The sequence below is a fragment of the Pteropus alecto genome, unplaced genomic scaffold, assembly GCF_000325575.1.
Source record: "Pteropus alecto unplaced genomic scaffold, ASM32557v1 scaffold461, whole genome shotgun sequence".
Classification (NCBI taxonomy): Eukaryota; Metazoa; Chordata; class Mammalia; order Chiroptera; family Pteropodidae; genus Pteropus; species Pteropus alecto.
Genome location: NW_006431079.1, coordinates 2,626,019 through 2,641,920, shown reverse-complemented (window position 1 = coordinate 2,641,920; position 15,902 = coordinate 2,626,019). Strand labels below are relative to the sequence as shown.

Sequence of the window (15,902 nt, the reverse complement as noted above, 5' to 3'; positions counted from 1 at the left end):
CAATCAATCAGGACTGCCAAAGCTCAGGCCCGGCCTGTCTCTGGCCTTCTCCAGTGGATGACCCACCTGTGGCCATTGCCCAGGTCTCCCTCTGGATTCTGATCTCTAGCTTTCTAGTCTAAACAAAGTGCTTTGATTGCTAAGGAGAACTATATAAGCTGGCTTGAGTTAAGGTGAGTAAAAATACTACAGACTCTCTTATGAACACAGGAACCAAAGTACAGCTGGACATAGCACTCGAGCTGGGAGACCACTGAAACCACAGCAGGGGCAGGATGATCTCTGGTCTCTAATTCTATCTGCCACATGCTTTATCTACTCCTTCATCGCAGCTGGATTTCTCTGCTTGCACATGGCCCAACAGATCCCCCACACCCAATCTAAGTGGCCTCACAATTCTAGTGGCCACCACATTTGTTCTGTTAATTGCCATGTGTCTATAGGTGAGAGTAAGAGTTACCTCTCTCTTCTCCTGTGCTGGCCCTCTTCTCTCTTATTCACCTACCAGACCACCCACTCTGGAGAAGCCTCATCAGCAGCTGGGGCCTGGCCAACCACTACTGGACCCACAGGAGGCAGAGGGGCCCCATCCCAGGCCCCAAAACAGATAACATGTTGTCCACTTCTCCCAATCCTCGGGAACAAAGACTTCTTTCCTGGGACGCCTGAAGGCCATTGTGCCACCCCGTGGAAATGAAGGGGGTAAAAAACCCAGCACCATCTTGTGTGTGCGCATATTTTATTTTTACCTAAACTGTCTCAGCTCCCCAAACCCAGCTTGCTGTTTAACATGTTAATGCTTCTCCTTCGTAGGGTCTGCTCTTCCCTCAGCACCTTTATGCAAAGCAAAAGCTGGTGCTTGTTGGTTTCCATAGTATTCAAGGGGCCTTGGGCTGATTATGGAAATGGAGTTCGTCTCAGTGGAAGGCTTGTTTCTCCTGATTTAATGTATTTGTTTCTCTGTTCCTTTCTCTTTGGTGTGGCCGCCTCTCCCCCGGTGTTCAGTTGCAGAACTCTCTGAAGACCGATTTGTGTCTCGATCAGGGTCCAGACACGGAGAACGTTCCCATTGTGTACATCTGCCACGGGATGACGCCTCAGGTGAGTGCTCTGAGAGCTCCCCATGACAGGGGTGTGCACATGTGTGTCTGGTGTGGGGAAGGATAGCTAAACTCTGCGTGGCTCCTCTGTGCCCAGGAGCTCTGAGACCTTTCATTAGGAAATATCCTAATGAGCAAAAGAGGAGAGTCATAACTGTCTTGCCTGGAAGGAGCCTGGGGGAGCAGATGCTGGCATGCCAGGATCCTCTGGGCTGAGGAGCAGGGAAGGCGATAAATTTCTAACATGGAATGCCTGCCTCCTTTGGAGAGACCATGGCTAAATCAGTCCTGATTCTGGCAGTCATGCCTTTCCCTAATAGGAGGAAGCCCTGGGTTCCCCCAAGTTCCCAGACACCTTGGGGTCCCTTCAGAGTGCTATTTCACAGGCTTCAGCCTCTACCCTTTAGGAGATAACAGCTAGAGCCAAAATTTATAGCCATGGGACTCTTGTGGTTCCTATGACCTTCTCCTGGTGGAGAATGAAGGATATTTTCTAGGAAAATATATTATCCTAAAAATATTCTTCATTCGTAGCCTGGGCTTCAGATACCCAAAGAGAATGTCAAGGACACAGGCCAGAGAAATGGTTTATTCAACAAAGTACAGTTGAACAGTCACTGACCAAGAATGTCATTATTGACATAGTTGTTCTGACTTAACAACATTTTCAGAGTTTACTTAACTTTAGAAGTACACAGTGATTTAAAAAAAAAAAAAAAAGAGATTTTAGTTTAGAAGATAGGTATATTTGTGCAATTATAATCTAGTGTTTAAAAGAGTCGTTACCTGCCTAAACACAAGAGTGAAGGATATCATGATGTGTGTGTCACCCGATGTACTATGTGTCACCTGGTGTACTACGCTGAGACTTCCTGAAATTGTCCACTGTAATCTCCACCACCTTGTTCATTTTGTGACTGATCTGCTGTGACATCAGTGACTGGTCAATTACAGGTCAGCGGATCACACGATCCCCACACCACACAGCATAGCAACTCATTCTTCAATGGTGTGTCATTTCTAATGATGACTATTTTTATGTAAACCTTCTATTGACATGTAACATATGCACAGAAAATAGACAAAAATAGACAAATTATAAATATATAGATTAATGGATTTTCAGAGCAAACATACTTGTGTGACCAGTACCCAGATCAAGAAAAAGGGTTTTGTTGCCTGATTTTGAATTCTATATAAATAGGATCACAGGTATATGCTTTCTCATTTTGGCTTTTTTTCTTCATTATATTTGTAAAGTACACCCGTGCTGTTACATGTAGCTGTAATTTGCTCATTTTATTACTATGTATTTATTCATTTTATGAATATACCATATTCACTACATGTTCTACTGTTGATGGACACTTGGGCTATTGCCAGTTCAGTAGTATTACAAATACTACTGCTGTGAACATCTCTGTTCATGTCATTTGTTGCACATATACAATCATTTCTTTTGTATTTTTACCTCGGAGTCGAATCACTGAGTCATAGGGTTGACATATGTTCACTTTTCGCAGACACTGCCTATATTTGTCTGCTAGTGCTGCTGTAACGAAATGCCACAGGCTGGCAATCATTTCTTTTGTATTTTTACCTCGGAGTCGAAATCACTGAGTCATTGGGTTGACATATGTTCACTTTTCGCAGACACAGCCTATATTTGTCTGCTAGGGCTGCTGTAACGAAATGCCACAGGCTGAGTGTCTTGAACTGAAATTTATTTTCCCATAGTTCTGGAGGCTGGAAAGTCTAAGTCAAAATGCCAGCTGATTTGGTTTCTGGTGAGAGCTCTCTTTCTGGCTTGTAGATGATCACCTTCTAGCTGTGTCCTCACAAGGAAAGAAAGAATGAGCAAGCTCTCTGATGTCGCTTCTTCAAAGGACATTAATCCTATTAGATCAGGACTCTACCCTTATGACTTTATTTAACTTTAACTGGAAGATTTGGAAAATTCTCAGCCTATCCGTATTGTGCAAAATGAGAAAGATTGTTCTGAAGAAAACACTAAGAATGTGGCAATGGCCATTTAACTAAGAGATTAGGGATGGATGGGACTCATGAACTTATTCAGACATCTCAGCAGCAGAAGGCAGAAATCGAGATGCCAGTTAAAACTAAAGAGAAAGTAGGACAGGATGAAGGAAAGCTGTTGTACTTCTTGGATGCTCCATGATGGGACCATAGCTCTATTCAGTTGTGAACAGGCACTGTTACTCAAGAAAAGGTAAGAGTGATGCTGAAGATGATTCAGAGATCATCAGGGCTGCGACTCCTACCACAGGCAGGGGTTAGGCTGCTTCCTCAAGGGTGGGCCTTCCTCTCTGGTTTCAGGTGGCCAAGATGACCCTGCCCAGTGCCTCAAGGGTGGGGCGAAAGCAGCAAGCAACTTGGGCAGGACCACTCTAGAGAGCTAAAGGGACAGGCAGCCCTGCAGAGCCATGGGGGTTATGCTGCCACCTCACTAGGCCCGGAGAACAGAGCATTAAACCAAAGAGAACTATTCTCGAGCCTTAAGATCTTATGAGATTTGCCTTGCTGGATTTGGGACTAGCTGGGGACCCATCAGCCCTATCTTCCTCCAAGTTTCTCCCTTTTGGAATGAGATTATCTATCCTCTGCCTGTCCCATCATGTTTCAGAAGCACATAACTTGTCTGATTTCACGGGTTCTTAGCTGAAAGGAAATTTGCCTCTGAATGAATCATACTTCAAGTCTCACACATAACTGATTTAGATGATGTATGGACCTTACACGTTAGAGTTGATGCTGGAATGAGTTAAGACTTTGGGGATGTTGGGATAAAATGAATGTATTTTGCATGGGAGAAGGAAATGAATTTGAGGACTGGGGGATCAGGGGCAGAATACTATGGACTCAATTGTGTCACCCTAAAATTCATATGTTGAAGTATTCGCTAATACTGATTGTACTTGGAGCAAGGAAGTTATTAAGGATATATATAAGATCATAAAAGTAGAGCCCTGATCCCATAGTATTGGTGTCCTTATAAGAAGAGACATCAGAGAGCTCCATCACTCTCTCTGCCACGTGAGGAAACAATAAGAAGGTGATCATCAGCAAGCTAGGAGGAGAGCTCTCACAAGAAAATGAATGGGCCAGCACCTTGATCTTGGACTTCATTAAATTACGTGAAAATAAATTTCTGTTGTTTAAGCCACCCAGCCTGTGGTATTTTGTTATGACAGCCAGAGCCAACTAATATACTGCCAAACAGTTTTCCAAATTAGTTGTATCAATTTTCACTCCCACCAGCTATATATTAGAGTTCTGGTTGTTCCACATCCTTGCCAACATTTTGTATTATCTTTCTGTTTAAATTATAGACATCGTGGTGGGTTTACAGTGGTATTACATTGTGGTTTTAATTTGCATTACTCTGATTATTAATTCAGTTGGGCACCTAAATTTTCAGCTCAGAATATCCCCACATTGTTCTTGAGTGTGGACCAAAGTGGCCAGGTCACAAGTAGTTTGGTCTTTTTGTAAATTCCCTCTCTGCTTTTTAATACTTACGATCCAGGAGACGATGGAAGAATTTGCTTTTAATAAATCTATATGGAAACGTGCAGAGTTGGTGCTTCTCTGGACCACTGGACAAATATGGCATAGTGGGTGTCATCCTGAGCAGAGCCTGCCAGTCGGCCAGCTGCAAATGGTTCGACGTAAGACAGTCCGTATTGTAGTTAGGAACATAGATACTGGAGCCAGATCACCTGAGTCCAAATGTCAGCTTTGACACTTTCTAGTTATTTTAATCTGGAACTATTTTCTTATTTGTAAAATATGGATTAATAATATCATAAGGGTTGTCTGAGGATTTAGTATATGTAAAGTATTTAAAATAATGCCTGGCATATAGTAAGTGCTCAATAAATGTTAGCTATTAGTATTGCTATAATGATAATAATATTATTACTGCTCATTAAGTCTCGCTCAGTATAAATACCCTCAAGGTTCTAGCTCCAGCTCATGAACTAACTGACTTTCCTTGACCACGTGTGCCATGTTCCTTGGGTTTCTTCCCCGATCAAAGCCTACCCACAGACTATTGTAGCATCACTGAGTTGCTATAGCAGCAAAAACACAGTGGAGTAGGGAAAAGGGTAATGATGTGGGCGTCAGGAAGCCTGAGTCCTAGGCTTGATCTTGCCACACACATATCTGCAATATCACCTTAACTGTCTTTGGGCCTTTATTTTGTTTTACTCTTTTAGTGAGGCATAATTTTATACTAAAGTACAAAGAGTACAGCTCAGGGAGTTTCTACATTAGTAGACACTGTACAATCACCACCCAGATGAAGCCCGTCATCCAGCTGGGCTTCCTCGGAACTTCCTGCTCTCAATCAATAGCTCTATCCAAAGGTAATGACAATTCTGATCTCTAGCACTATTGATTAGTACTGTCTGGGCCCGTCTTCTTATCTGCAGATGAGGAAGTTGGACTGGCCATCTCCAGGCCCAACTCTGCCAATCTTCTCACTTCAAATTCTTTTGTTCTGAAATCGGCCTGGGGATCTGCGAGTTTGCACAGCGATTGCCAGGAATACTGGGAGCTAGCCTTCCCTTGATGCTTTGTAAATCAGCTTCTTGATATGACCTACAGCAAATCTTAAGGACTTGGGTTCCTCTCCCCATTCCTCAAAGCCGCAGCACCCTATGTAAGTGAGCTATACTAGGAACATGAGGTCCCAGTTGTCCTCTCCCACCAGGCCCACAGCTGAGGTGCACAGCGTTTAGTGCCCAAAGGCAAGAAGACTTGAAACCAACCTCAGGTCAGACACATTTCCCAGAACAGGGCAGTATAGGGACTCTGCTGTGACAGGAATTTGTTGCTCTGGCCTGCCCAGTGAGCTGGGAAAGCCAGAGTGGACTGAGTCATCCTGGAGATGGGCTGTGTGTTGTTGGCCAGAGTTCATCCATCTCCCATATTATTTCCTAGGATGGCTGTAACAAGGACCACAGGGCGGTTTAAACAATTGAAATTTATTGTCTCATTGTGCTGGAGGCTAGAAGTCCAAGATCAAGGCATCAATAGAGTCATGTTCCTCCTGAAGGCGCTAGGGAAGGATCTGTTCCAGGCATCTCTCCTAGCTTCTGGTAATTCCTTAGCATGTAGCAGCATAACTCCAACTTCACATGGCATTCTCCATGTGTGCATGTCTCTGTCCAGATTCCCCCTTTTTATAAGCCTGCCAGTCTTATTGGATTAGGGGCTCACCCCACTCCAGTATGACCTCATCCTAACTTAGCTAATGACATCTGCAACAACCCTATTTCCAAATAAGGTCACATTTTGAGGTACTGGGGGATTAGGACTTCGACATATGAATTTTTGAGATACACAGTGCAATGCATAAACACCCTCAAAGGGGAAGATTATGACTAGAGATCTGATTTTCATGTCTTGGCTAAAAAGTGCTTCATGTGACTTCCTCTCACATTTCTTTACCCAGAGCTAGTCACGCGGTCCTGCCTAACTACAGAAGATGTGGGAAGTTAGGGTTTTCTGTGTGCCCAGGAAGCCTGGTCTCTGCCACATGACCTTAGATATTTTCTAAATCAGTTCCACCTGTAACAAATAAGAAACCAAGAAAACGGCTTCTGGTGATGTGAACTAACTTGCCTGAGGTCACACCAGCGAAGATAGGACTAGGAAGGATGCCTGTGTTTTGACTTCCAGTTTCTCCCTCATTTTCATTCATTCATTCATTCATTCATCAAACATATGATAGCTTGTCTTCTAGGAAGTCCTCGTATTTTAGAAAGTTTCCTTTCCCCTGAAAAACAAATTAGGTCTAGTGATAAGAATAGTTTTTGTAGAGCAATTTATCGCGTGGCCCAGCAGGACTCAAAGACATTCGGGACCCAAAGATACCTCGGACTAGAAAGCTGGGCTGGGTTCTCATCTGTGTTTAAACTCTTTGAGAGATTCTGCTTAAACTTTGTTTTAAAAGTTCACTCTGATATAGTTGTGATATACACAGGTCTCAGGGAAGGCCTTGAGTAGGAGAAAGCATAGTATAACTAATCAAATTAGTGAGGGGAAGCATACTAATTAATTAATGAATAAATGTAACCATTTTATTTAAATTAGCAGCAGATTTCAAGCAATCCTCAAAATAACTGAGAATATTAGCCCTAATTAGTGTAACAGCCTGGAAAATTTCTTCTGCTAGGGAAAATACAACAGTACTGTCTCCCCACAGACTCTTTATTTAGTCAATCACTCATTTACTTTCTCATTCATTCATTTGCTCATTCAAGAAACATGCATTGAGTATTATTTTATGCCAAGAATTGTAACAGACAAAGGTAGCTTTGCTCAAGCCCCTGACCTGGGGGAGTCCTAGTCTGGAGAGGGAAGCAGGCACTTAGATAATTACAATTCATATGATGCAGCCTACTTGCATCCTACTTGCAGACCGTCTTCTCGTTAGCCCATCCAAAGGAGAGACGGGACAAGACGAGACAAGTGTATGGGGACTCTTCCTATTCTTGCTGCCTAAATCTTCTAGACTGTAAAAGACACAGGGGGCAAAAATGTGCTTTTCCTGTGAGAAGATAAATTCTTGGCTATGGAAGGAAGGTGAAAGAGACTTCAATTCTTTCTAAAGTTTTTGAAATAGTGAAACTGCCACGTTTATGCTTCAGGAAGTGCTTTTTGACTCAGGGTATAAAGATTAGGTAAAATAAGTTTATTTTATTCTATTTTTACCCAAGATGAATTCCATGTTAGATCAGATATTATATTTAATAAAAGTAAGGAAAGTATGGAATCGTAGATGGACTTTGGTACCTTTGCTTTTTGGAATTTGCAGGAGGGGATTTCTTTCTCATTTTTTAAAGTTCTTACTTGGCTATACATACATGCACACATACAGAGAGAGAGGGAAGAGGGAGGAGGGAGAGAAAGGAGAGAGAGGGAGCGAGAGAGAAATGAATGAACAAATGTGCTTGCTTCTCTGTCTGCTCCTTCTCTAGAAACTGCCCTTCCCACACGGGGTCATAATGAAGCTGTTTGGCAATCTTAGTGGCAATGCATGGACCGTTAGAGGTTTCTCATGGATTGTGCTTGAACCCCCAGATCTTTCAAGTAACATCTCAGAGGCAATTCAGAAAGTTTTACTTTGTGGGCCAAGAATTTACATCGTCTGCTGCTTCTCTGTGAACTTCGAGAGATTTATCCACTTCCCTGTGATTTTTATTTATAAATAAATCAGAGTGCCAGGCACTGAGTGGCTGTGAGGTTTTTGAAAACTTCCCTGAGTTTTCTTATTGGCTATGAAGGGATGGAATTGTGCCCTCTGCAACTCCTCATGTGTGGTCGTATTGCCCAGGTGCCTCCTGACAAATGTTAGTGGAGGACTCTGACTAGGTTACAGTTTGAGGGGACCCTCAACCAGTCCTGAAAATTTGGCTGGTCACCTTCAGCTCTGCATTATTCGGGGCCTAATCCACATAGGGTAATTTGGATCTTTTGATTTATGGGCCTTTGAGCTGTAGCCTAGCATAATTCCAGGGGTCCTTGTTCCCTTAGGATGCAGAGTGAGTGGTGCCTCAGGGGTGATGCGGGGGGCTGTCTCTGCACACCCTCTGGGCAGCCACCACTCAGCCTCTCCCTGTGGCACTTCCACTCACAGCGCAGGGTGGTCATTTGAGGGGGCAGTCTTTGCTCCCCAGAATCCAGGGCAATGACAGTGCACTCACTGCTTAGGGTCAGGTAAGGCTGGGATCTAGTCCCCCTTCTGCCCATACGACATAAATGATTGCAGCAAGTGACTTAATCTCTCTAGTGTCCAATTATGTCTTAATCTGTAAAATTGGGACAACAATATACACACTTCACTGAAGTATTGTGAGGGCTCTGATGGTCTGTATGTGACAACACTTAGCCCAGTGCTTAGAACATGATTATTGGTATTTTTATGTCATACACAAAGGCAGCCTCTCTAAGGGTGAAGAAGGGGGATACTAATGGCTGGGACAAGTAGAGAAGACCACCTGCAGCAATTGCCCCCAGAAACAGGATTTAGTGGCTCTCTTCATCCTTGCAGCTCCTTGAAGCATCTATGAAGACCAAGTTCCTAACGCATCCTACCTGCGTCCCAGGGCTCAGGAACTCACTCCTCTCTGTGTCTGCCCGTCAGTGACTGATAAGTGAATAGACTGTTTTATTAATGCAGCCTGTAGTCTCACTCCTCCCCTACAGCCCTACTAAAAGGACAGAACTTGCCTGTGCTGGGCCCCAGTGGTGGCTGCTTGGGTGCGAATCCCTGCTCCGCCACTCATTAGCTGTAAGAAAAGTATAGGACAAGACACTTAATTTCTCTTTACCTTAAATATCTGTAAACGAAACATAGTTTGTAGTAAATGCTACTTAACTATTATATTATTTTTTGTTTACTAATATACATTATATAATATATTTGCATATGTATGTGTGTGTGTGTGTGTGGATGGATGGATAGATAGATAGATAGATAGATAGATAGATAGATAGATAGATAGATAGATATAAATATATAAAATTACTATGTCGGTCTCCCTAGACAACTTCCATATGTCAGTTCATCTTAAAACTATGTTGCCAGCTTCTTCCCACTTTAAAGATGTTGACCCAAAGAAATAAAGGTATACTCAAGTCCCACCCCTAATAAATGGTAGGTGCAGGCCCATCATGCCTAGAACAAGATGGTAGGTATAAGATGGTAAGTGTAAGATGGTTGATACCTAAGAGCATCCTCTTCCCAGGTGAGGAAAGAGCTCGAGGCTGGGAAGTGCAGGCTAACCGCCAGGGCCGCTTCTTCTCCTACCACCGCCTCCTCTAGATTCTGGCTGCTTCCACAAGGCTAGCCCAGGTGACCCTCACGGAGCTCCCTCTCCATCATAGGCACCCATTGGACCTGCCTGTGGTCATCAGCCTAGAGTTGATCCACTCTGGCTAAGGTGAGCACCCAGCCAGCTTCCCACCCTGCTTTTGAAAAGCACCCCATTTCCATTGCCCTTTTGGTAGCTACACACAGAGCAGAGCCAGTGGCCCTGACGCATTGGCTCAGCATGGGGCACAGGTGCCCAGGGACAGAGAGGATGGGTATGTTAGGCACAGAGAAGTTGGAGCCGCAGTGGGAGGCTTCTCTTTCACCGAGTGCTGGTGAACTCTGGGCCGCTCCTGTAGTTTCGGTGCTAAAAAAAAAGGAGCCACTTGATTTCTTATTCATTCCACATGATATGTTCTTCACTTCATGTCCAAACTGCACAATTAGAGTGGTAAACAGCGAGTTTTGCATGACTTTTTAAGCTCCCACAGGTCGAGAAGAAGCAGTCACTAGTAGCACCACAGTAGGCCAACACTGAGGAAAGTGCTTCCTGCTCTCTACCCAGAGAAGGCTGAGCCTCTCGCCCTCCACCTGACATTCTTTTGAGAGCTTTGCTCCTCAAGCTTCTCTGGACATAGGAACTGAGCCAGTGTCAGAGGAGCTAAATTTAGATCTCGACTTGGCTCTGTTCTCTCTGACAATTCACTTCACCTCTGTGGGTCTCAGCTTCCTGATCAGTAAAATGGGGTGGATGCTGAATTTTAATAAAGTAACAATCCTGTACGTGCCTAGCACCAAGTCTAGTATAGAACTGGGCTCGGTAATGTTGGGTTTTTTTTTTCTAGTTAGGGCAGTCCCTTAACATCTTTTGAGAGTTTGCTAGTCTACCTATAGATAAGAATACTAACAACAGCTTACATTCATTCATTTATTTACTTTACTGTTCCTAAGCATCTTTCTAAATGCTTTGTGTATGTAATCTCGGTTAATACTCAGCAGCCCTGGGAAGTAAATACTGCACTTCTCCACCTGAACAGGGAGAAAAACTGGGTCTCAAGGCAGTTATGTAACTTGCTCAGGGCCATACTGCTACCAAGTCGGGGCACTTGGTTCCCTAACTGCTGAGCCCAGGCTCAGAGCTATGACCCAGGACTGCCTCCCTGGTTCCATTAAGTATGCGGCCTCTGCTCTCAGGACATTCTCAGGACAGAGACGGGACAATAAGCCAGCACAGAGTGGAGTGATGAAGGCTTGGTACTTAGGAGATGCCAGGGCACACTTGCTGGATGAATAAAGGCCGCAGTGAGAGGACAGGGGAAGGAGTAGCTGATGTAGCCAACCACCGGGCACGCTCTTCTTCTCAGGATCTAAAGGAAAACTAAGTCTGGTTTGCAGTTTTCTCCCTGAAAGGTCTTATGGCAGGTTCCCAAGACTGGACAGAAGAGATGTGAAAATACTACCCCATCGTCACCACCCTTCCCATCCACTCTGGGCTGGAACACGGGACACAGGCGGGTCAGCTCTCTCTTGACTCATAAGGATTCTTTGCATGTGCTCACCTTTGGGGTTTCCCCTTTCTCCCAAGGAACTGGAACAATCATCTCTCCATCGAAAGACATCTAGTCTCAGCATTCCAGGGCCAAAGCATCAGATCCAAAGGCCCCCACTCCGCCCCCCGCCCCCCGCTTGTTATCCCTCAGGTCTCAGCCTGAGGCCACTTCTTTCCTGACCACCCTATCTAAGGTGGTCACTTATGATTCTCAGATCTCTGCATCTGATTCCTGTATCACAGCTCTTGTATTAGACCTATAAACATAATTATAATCACAGTTGCCAATGGATTTGTTTACTTGTTTATGGTCTCCTTCCACCACTAGATCTTAAGTTCCTTGAGAGCAGGCACTTTGTTCTCCAGTATATCCCTTGTTTCTGGCACACTGCCTGTCTAGGAATAGGCATTCATGCACCTCTGGTTAGTAAATGGATCTGTTCATAAAGTTGGTGGGTTTCTGCCTAAATGAAGGTAGTCTTTTTAACAAAAACGTCATAGTACTTTGCTCAGACACACTGGCTTTACCACTTGCCAGCTTTAACCTGAAGCCTAATTCTCCTTCTGTAAAACGGAGTTAAAACCATTCGATAGAGATTTTGTGAAGATTAAATGGAGAAACACACAGAGTGCTCAGCACTCTGCCTGGCACACAGTAAGTCTTCAACTGATATATTGCAGTTGCTCTTATTTTTATTAGTTGTGTTAGTTATTATTATTCAAGACAAGATCTGGCAAGATCTATGTCTCTTCTTTTAGACTCAGTATCTTTCCATGGAGACCCAGGCACGGGAGCTTGAGAGATGTGCCCTTCCCCGCTGGAATGGAAGGCAGATCCTGGTCATTTTTCTTGTTGAGGGCCAGTTGCTATTGGCACAGGTTTGGGCAGGAATGGGGGACACCTCTTTCCATCAAGGCCTCTCCTGCCACCAAGGCTTTCTGGCACACAGAAGCTGGCCTGCCTTTCCATTTGACTCAACTCCCGGGCAAGAGACACTTCCTAGACCCCAAGGATTCTACTGGCCGGGCTGCATTGACTGACACTCCCCCCATAGAGTTTTCCATAACTCACTTCCCCACCCAAGGTGGTCTTCAAGAACTGCATCCAAGAAAGCCCAGGATAAGAGCAACAAGGCATTGACAGAGCATAAGTTGCAAGCATTTCATCCGAGAAGAGACAGCTCCTGAACAGCAAAGGTACCGTGCCCCTCCCCACCAGGCACTAACTCTTTCATACATTTGGACTACATCACTTGCTGCTCCTTCACTGCTGTCTGTTAGCAGGGTGTCAGTGTCGTTTTGGGTAGAGCAGTTCTTCACAGTGTGGGACTGTCGTACTCAGCGTGGGATGTTCAGCATCCCTGGACCGTGACCAGCAGTAACGTCATTGTGGGATCCAAACATGCATTTCCAACGGTGCCCTGGAGGAGGTGGTATCCCCCCTCGCTGAGAATGTGACAAAGGAAGAGCATAAGAAATGGGCTCTGCGATTTGAGAATGGCTGATGTCATTGAGTGAGCATCTCTAAATGGTGTTTATATCAGGGAAGCTTAAGGATATATTTGTTTATTTCAAGAAAGTTCCTAAGTGGATGTGTTCAGAATATCTCACGGGCGTAAATCGATTATTATATCTGATTTCCCCAACTAACTCCATTGTCATCATCACACTGCCTTTGTCCCAGCTGCTTTTACTGAATCTCTTTCTTGCTGCACGTTAGTCCTGCCAGCATAGAGCTTTAAGTGGAGTCCTTGAGGTTAACTCTGTGTTAATATACTGGAAATTTTAGCGGAGCTGGGCCCTCTAAATCAATCACCAGAACAGCTTTATTTTTTTTCTCGCTCAGAAATACACTATTAAATGCAGGAACACGTGTGGGAGGGGAGGTTGGCTCGGGTGAAGGACACGCTTAAAAAGAAAATTTTATAACATTTTTTTTCTGCAGGAAAAAGGACTTGCCGGTATTAATTCTTGTAGAACTGAACTACAGAACACATTTATGTCTCTGCAGTATCTGTAGCTCCTCAGAATATTCTGGGCTGTTCAGAAGTCACTCAGTCATATTTGCCTAGGGCATAATAGGTGCTTAATAAATTAAATGTGTGTTGAATAAAGGAATGATTAAACTCATGGAAAATTAAAGCCTTTTAAGTGATGGCCACAAAATGGACTGAGCTAGTGTTCACCTTCTCAGTCCCTCATGGGGAGGTTCTTGGGTGGCAAGTTTTGCCCTGGCACCTAACCCTGGAAAAAGGATAGTCGATGCCATAGAGCAGTTCACCCCCCACGATGCACGTGGCGATCGCGGAATGTCTGGGGGACATGGTAGTGAGAGCACCTCCATCCAGGGAGGTGGATGAGGAGGTGGAGTCGATGAGTTTAGATTCCCCTTCCCCTAGAGTTCCCTGTGAAGGGCCATTTATTAGTGGAGTTGAGAGAAAGTGTATATTATGATTTGCTTTTTAAGGAAAGTAAGAAGGGAGCATGTTTGAGGCTGAAATAAAGAAGTCAGTAGAGAAAGAGGTCATATATATGGAGAGAATGAAGCAACATTCTAGGAGTAGGGACAGGATAAAGACAGAGAGGATGAGATCCAAGGCTAGTGACATTGGTCCTGGACCACAGGAGAGGAAATTCTGCCCCTGAGGGCCAAGTGAGGAAGGAGGGGGTTCAGGAGGAACAGGTTGCAGACTGTCTTGCAAATGAAGCCTGTTAGAGAATAGAGAAGCTTTGAAAAGCCTGCTGAGGAGGAGTGGCTCGGAGGCTGAGCAAGCACTGAGAAGGATTACCAGGTGGTGTGCAGGGGCCTGGTTGAAGTTGGTGACCAGGAGTTTGGGGTTGGTCTAACTTGCCCAGTTCTGTGAGTTTTCTTGGATATCACCCAACATCCAGGGAACCCATGTGAAGAAGGCAAATGAGGCTATGGAGGTGAGATTTACAGGGTGTCAAGGAAGAAGGAATCAGGAATTACAGACTTGAAAGCGCTGGCAAAGGGATGGTTGAAGGAACTTGGGTGCAGCCCTTTCTAAGGATGTGGAGAGGCCAGGAGGAGATGAAAATGTGGGTGCTGCTGAAAATGTGGGTCAGCTCCGGTTTGTATCCCTGATGGCAGAATCAGGAGATTCAAAAGCACGCAAGAATGGCAGTGTCCTCCAGGAAGAGCCATTTTGGTAGGTACAGGAAAAGTCCCTGATTGGAAAGGACTGTCCTTCAAAGATATTGGGAGTTTGATAGGCAATTTCAGAAGAGTCAAAGGAAGAGTTAGGAGGACAAACAAGGGAAGGTCAACCAGAAGTTTAAAGAGGACGAGAAAGCCTCATAAAGACAACAAAAATTAAATTCTGTGACATATTTCAGCCCCATGGGAACTGGGTGGATGGGAGGAATAGGATGGCAGAATCAGGTTTGGGGAATCACATGTCTTTGTTCTGCATCCACCGCAGTCACCTTGGTTCCCAACTTTTGTGCTCAGGACAAAGCGACCACTTTCAAAGCTCACTTTGTCATAACAGCAACTGAACTGCGTCCCAATCTCATCATACTGCATTCATTTCGGGATTAGAAGGGCTTTGTGGAGACTCCACTTTGCCAAAGGAAGGGATCAGAGTCCCAGCTGCCACGGAGGAAAAAAGGCTTGGTCATGGTGACCTTGCGAGGTCAGGGAAGCCTTCCTGGAGGAGGAGCTATACCTGGACCTTAAAGGAAGCGCAGGATGCGTGGAGTAAAAGCAGAGCGGAGGAGAGCTTCGGGAATGAGGGCACCCATGGAAGGGGTGGAATCGAACCTTCCTCTCTTTCTTTAGTAAGAAGAGTGTATTGTACTGTTTGAGAGCTGGATGACCCGAATTCAGTTTCCAGATCTGCCACTTGCTATCCATTCATTTACCTCTGTATAATTCTGTTTTCTCACCTAAAAATGGAGATAACATTACCCAATTATACAGGATTATTTTGAGGATTAAATGAGCATATTTGTAAAACACTTAGCTCAGTAAATGGGAAATATTATCATTATTATAATTAGTTATTTTTTTTTAATCAGGAGGGGAAGAAAAGAATAGTGATTTGCCAAATGCCTATACTCTGTGCCATATATTTTACTTCTGTGAAATGAGCTACCTGTATAAGTACACTTTTGCTACATCCCAAACTATCCCAATATTTAGTGACTTAAGACATACTATTTAGCTTCAGATTCCGAGGGCAGGCAATTTGGGTTGTGCCGTGTTGTGTTGGGCTGTCCTTTCCTTCTGCTGGTCTCAGCTGGGCTCATTCAGGCATCTGTGGCCAACTGCTGGTAAGCTTGTTGAGTTGGCTTCCAGAGGTTGCCTGACTGCCAGCTGCTGTGAAGGAGCTTCTGGAGCATGTGTGTTTCGTCATCCAGCAGGCTAGCTCAGGCTGCTTCACGT

The 15,902-nt window shown here is 44.5% G+C and overlaps 1 protein-coding gene across 3 annotated transcripts in view; it reads left to right on the top strand.

Annotated features, from left to right (window-relative positions):
- Positions 1 to 15,902, top strand: part of GALNT18 (polypeptide N-acetylgalactosaminyltransferase 18) — a 321,263-nt gene that overhangs the window by 277,684 nt on the left and 27,677 nt on the right. The window contains exons 9-10 of one of the 3 annotated variants that reach the window (XM_025038552.1): positions 1,006 to 1,101; positions 11,531 to 11,742. In XM_025038552.1, coding sequence (XP_024894320.1) covers positions 1,006 to 1,101; positions 11,531 to 11,674 — 240 coding nt within the window. In that variant the 3' untranslated portion in view covers positions 11,675 to 11,742. Of the gene's footprint in view, positions 1 to 1,005; positions 1,102 to 8,213; positions 8,306 to 11,530; positions 11,743 to 15,902 lie in introns of those variants that run through there. The other 2 variants (XM_025038555.1, XM_006905641.3) reach the window with 2 other exon arrangements.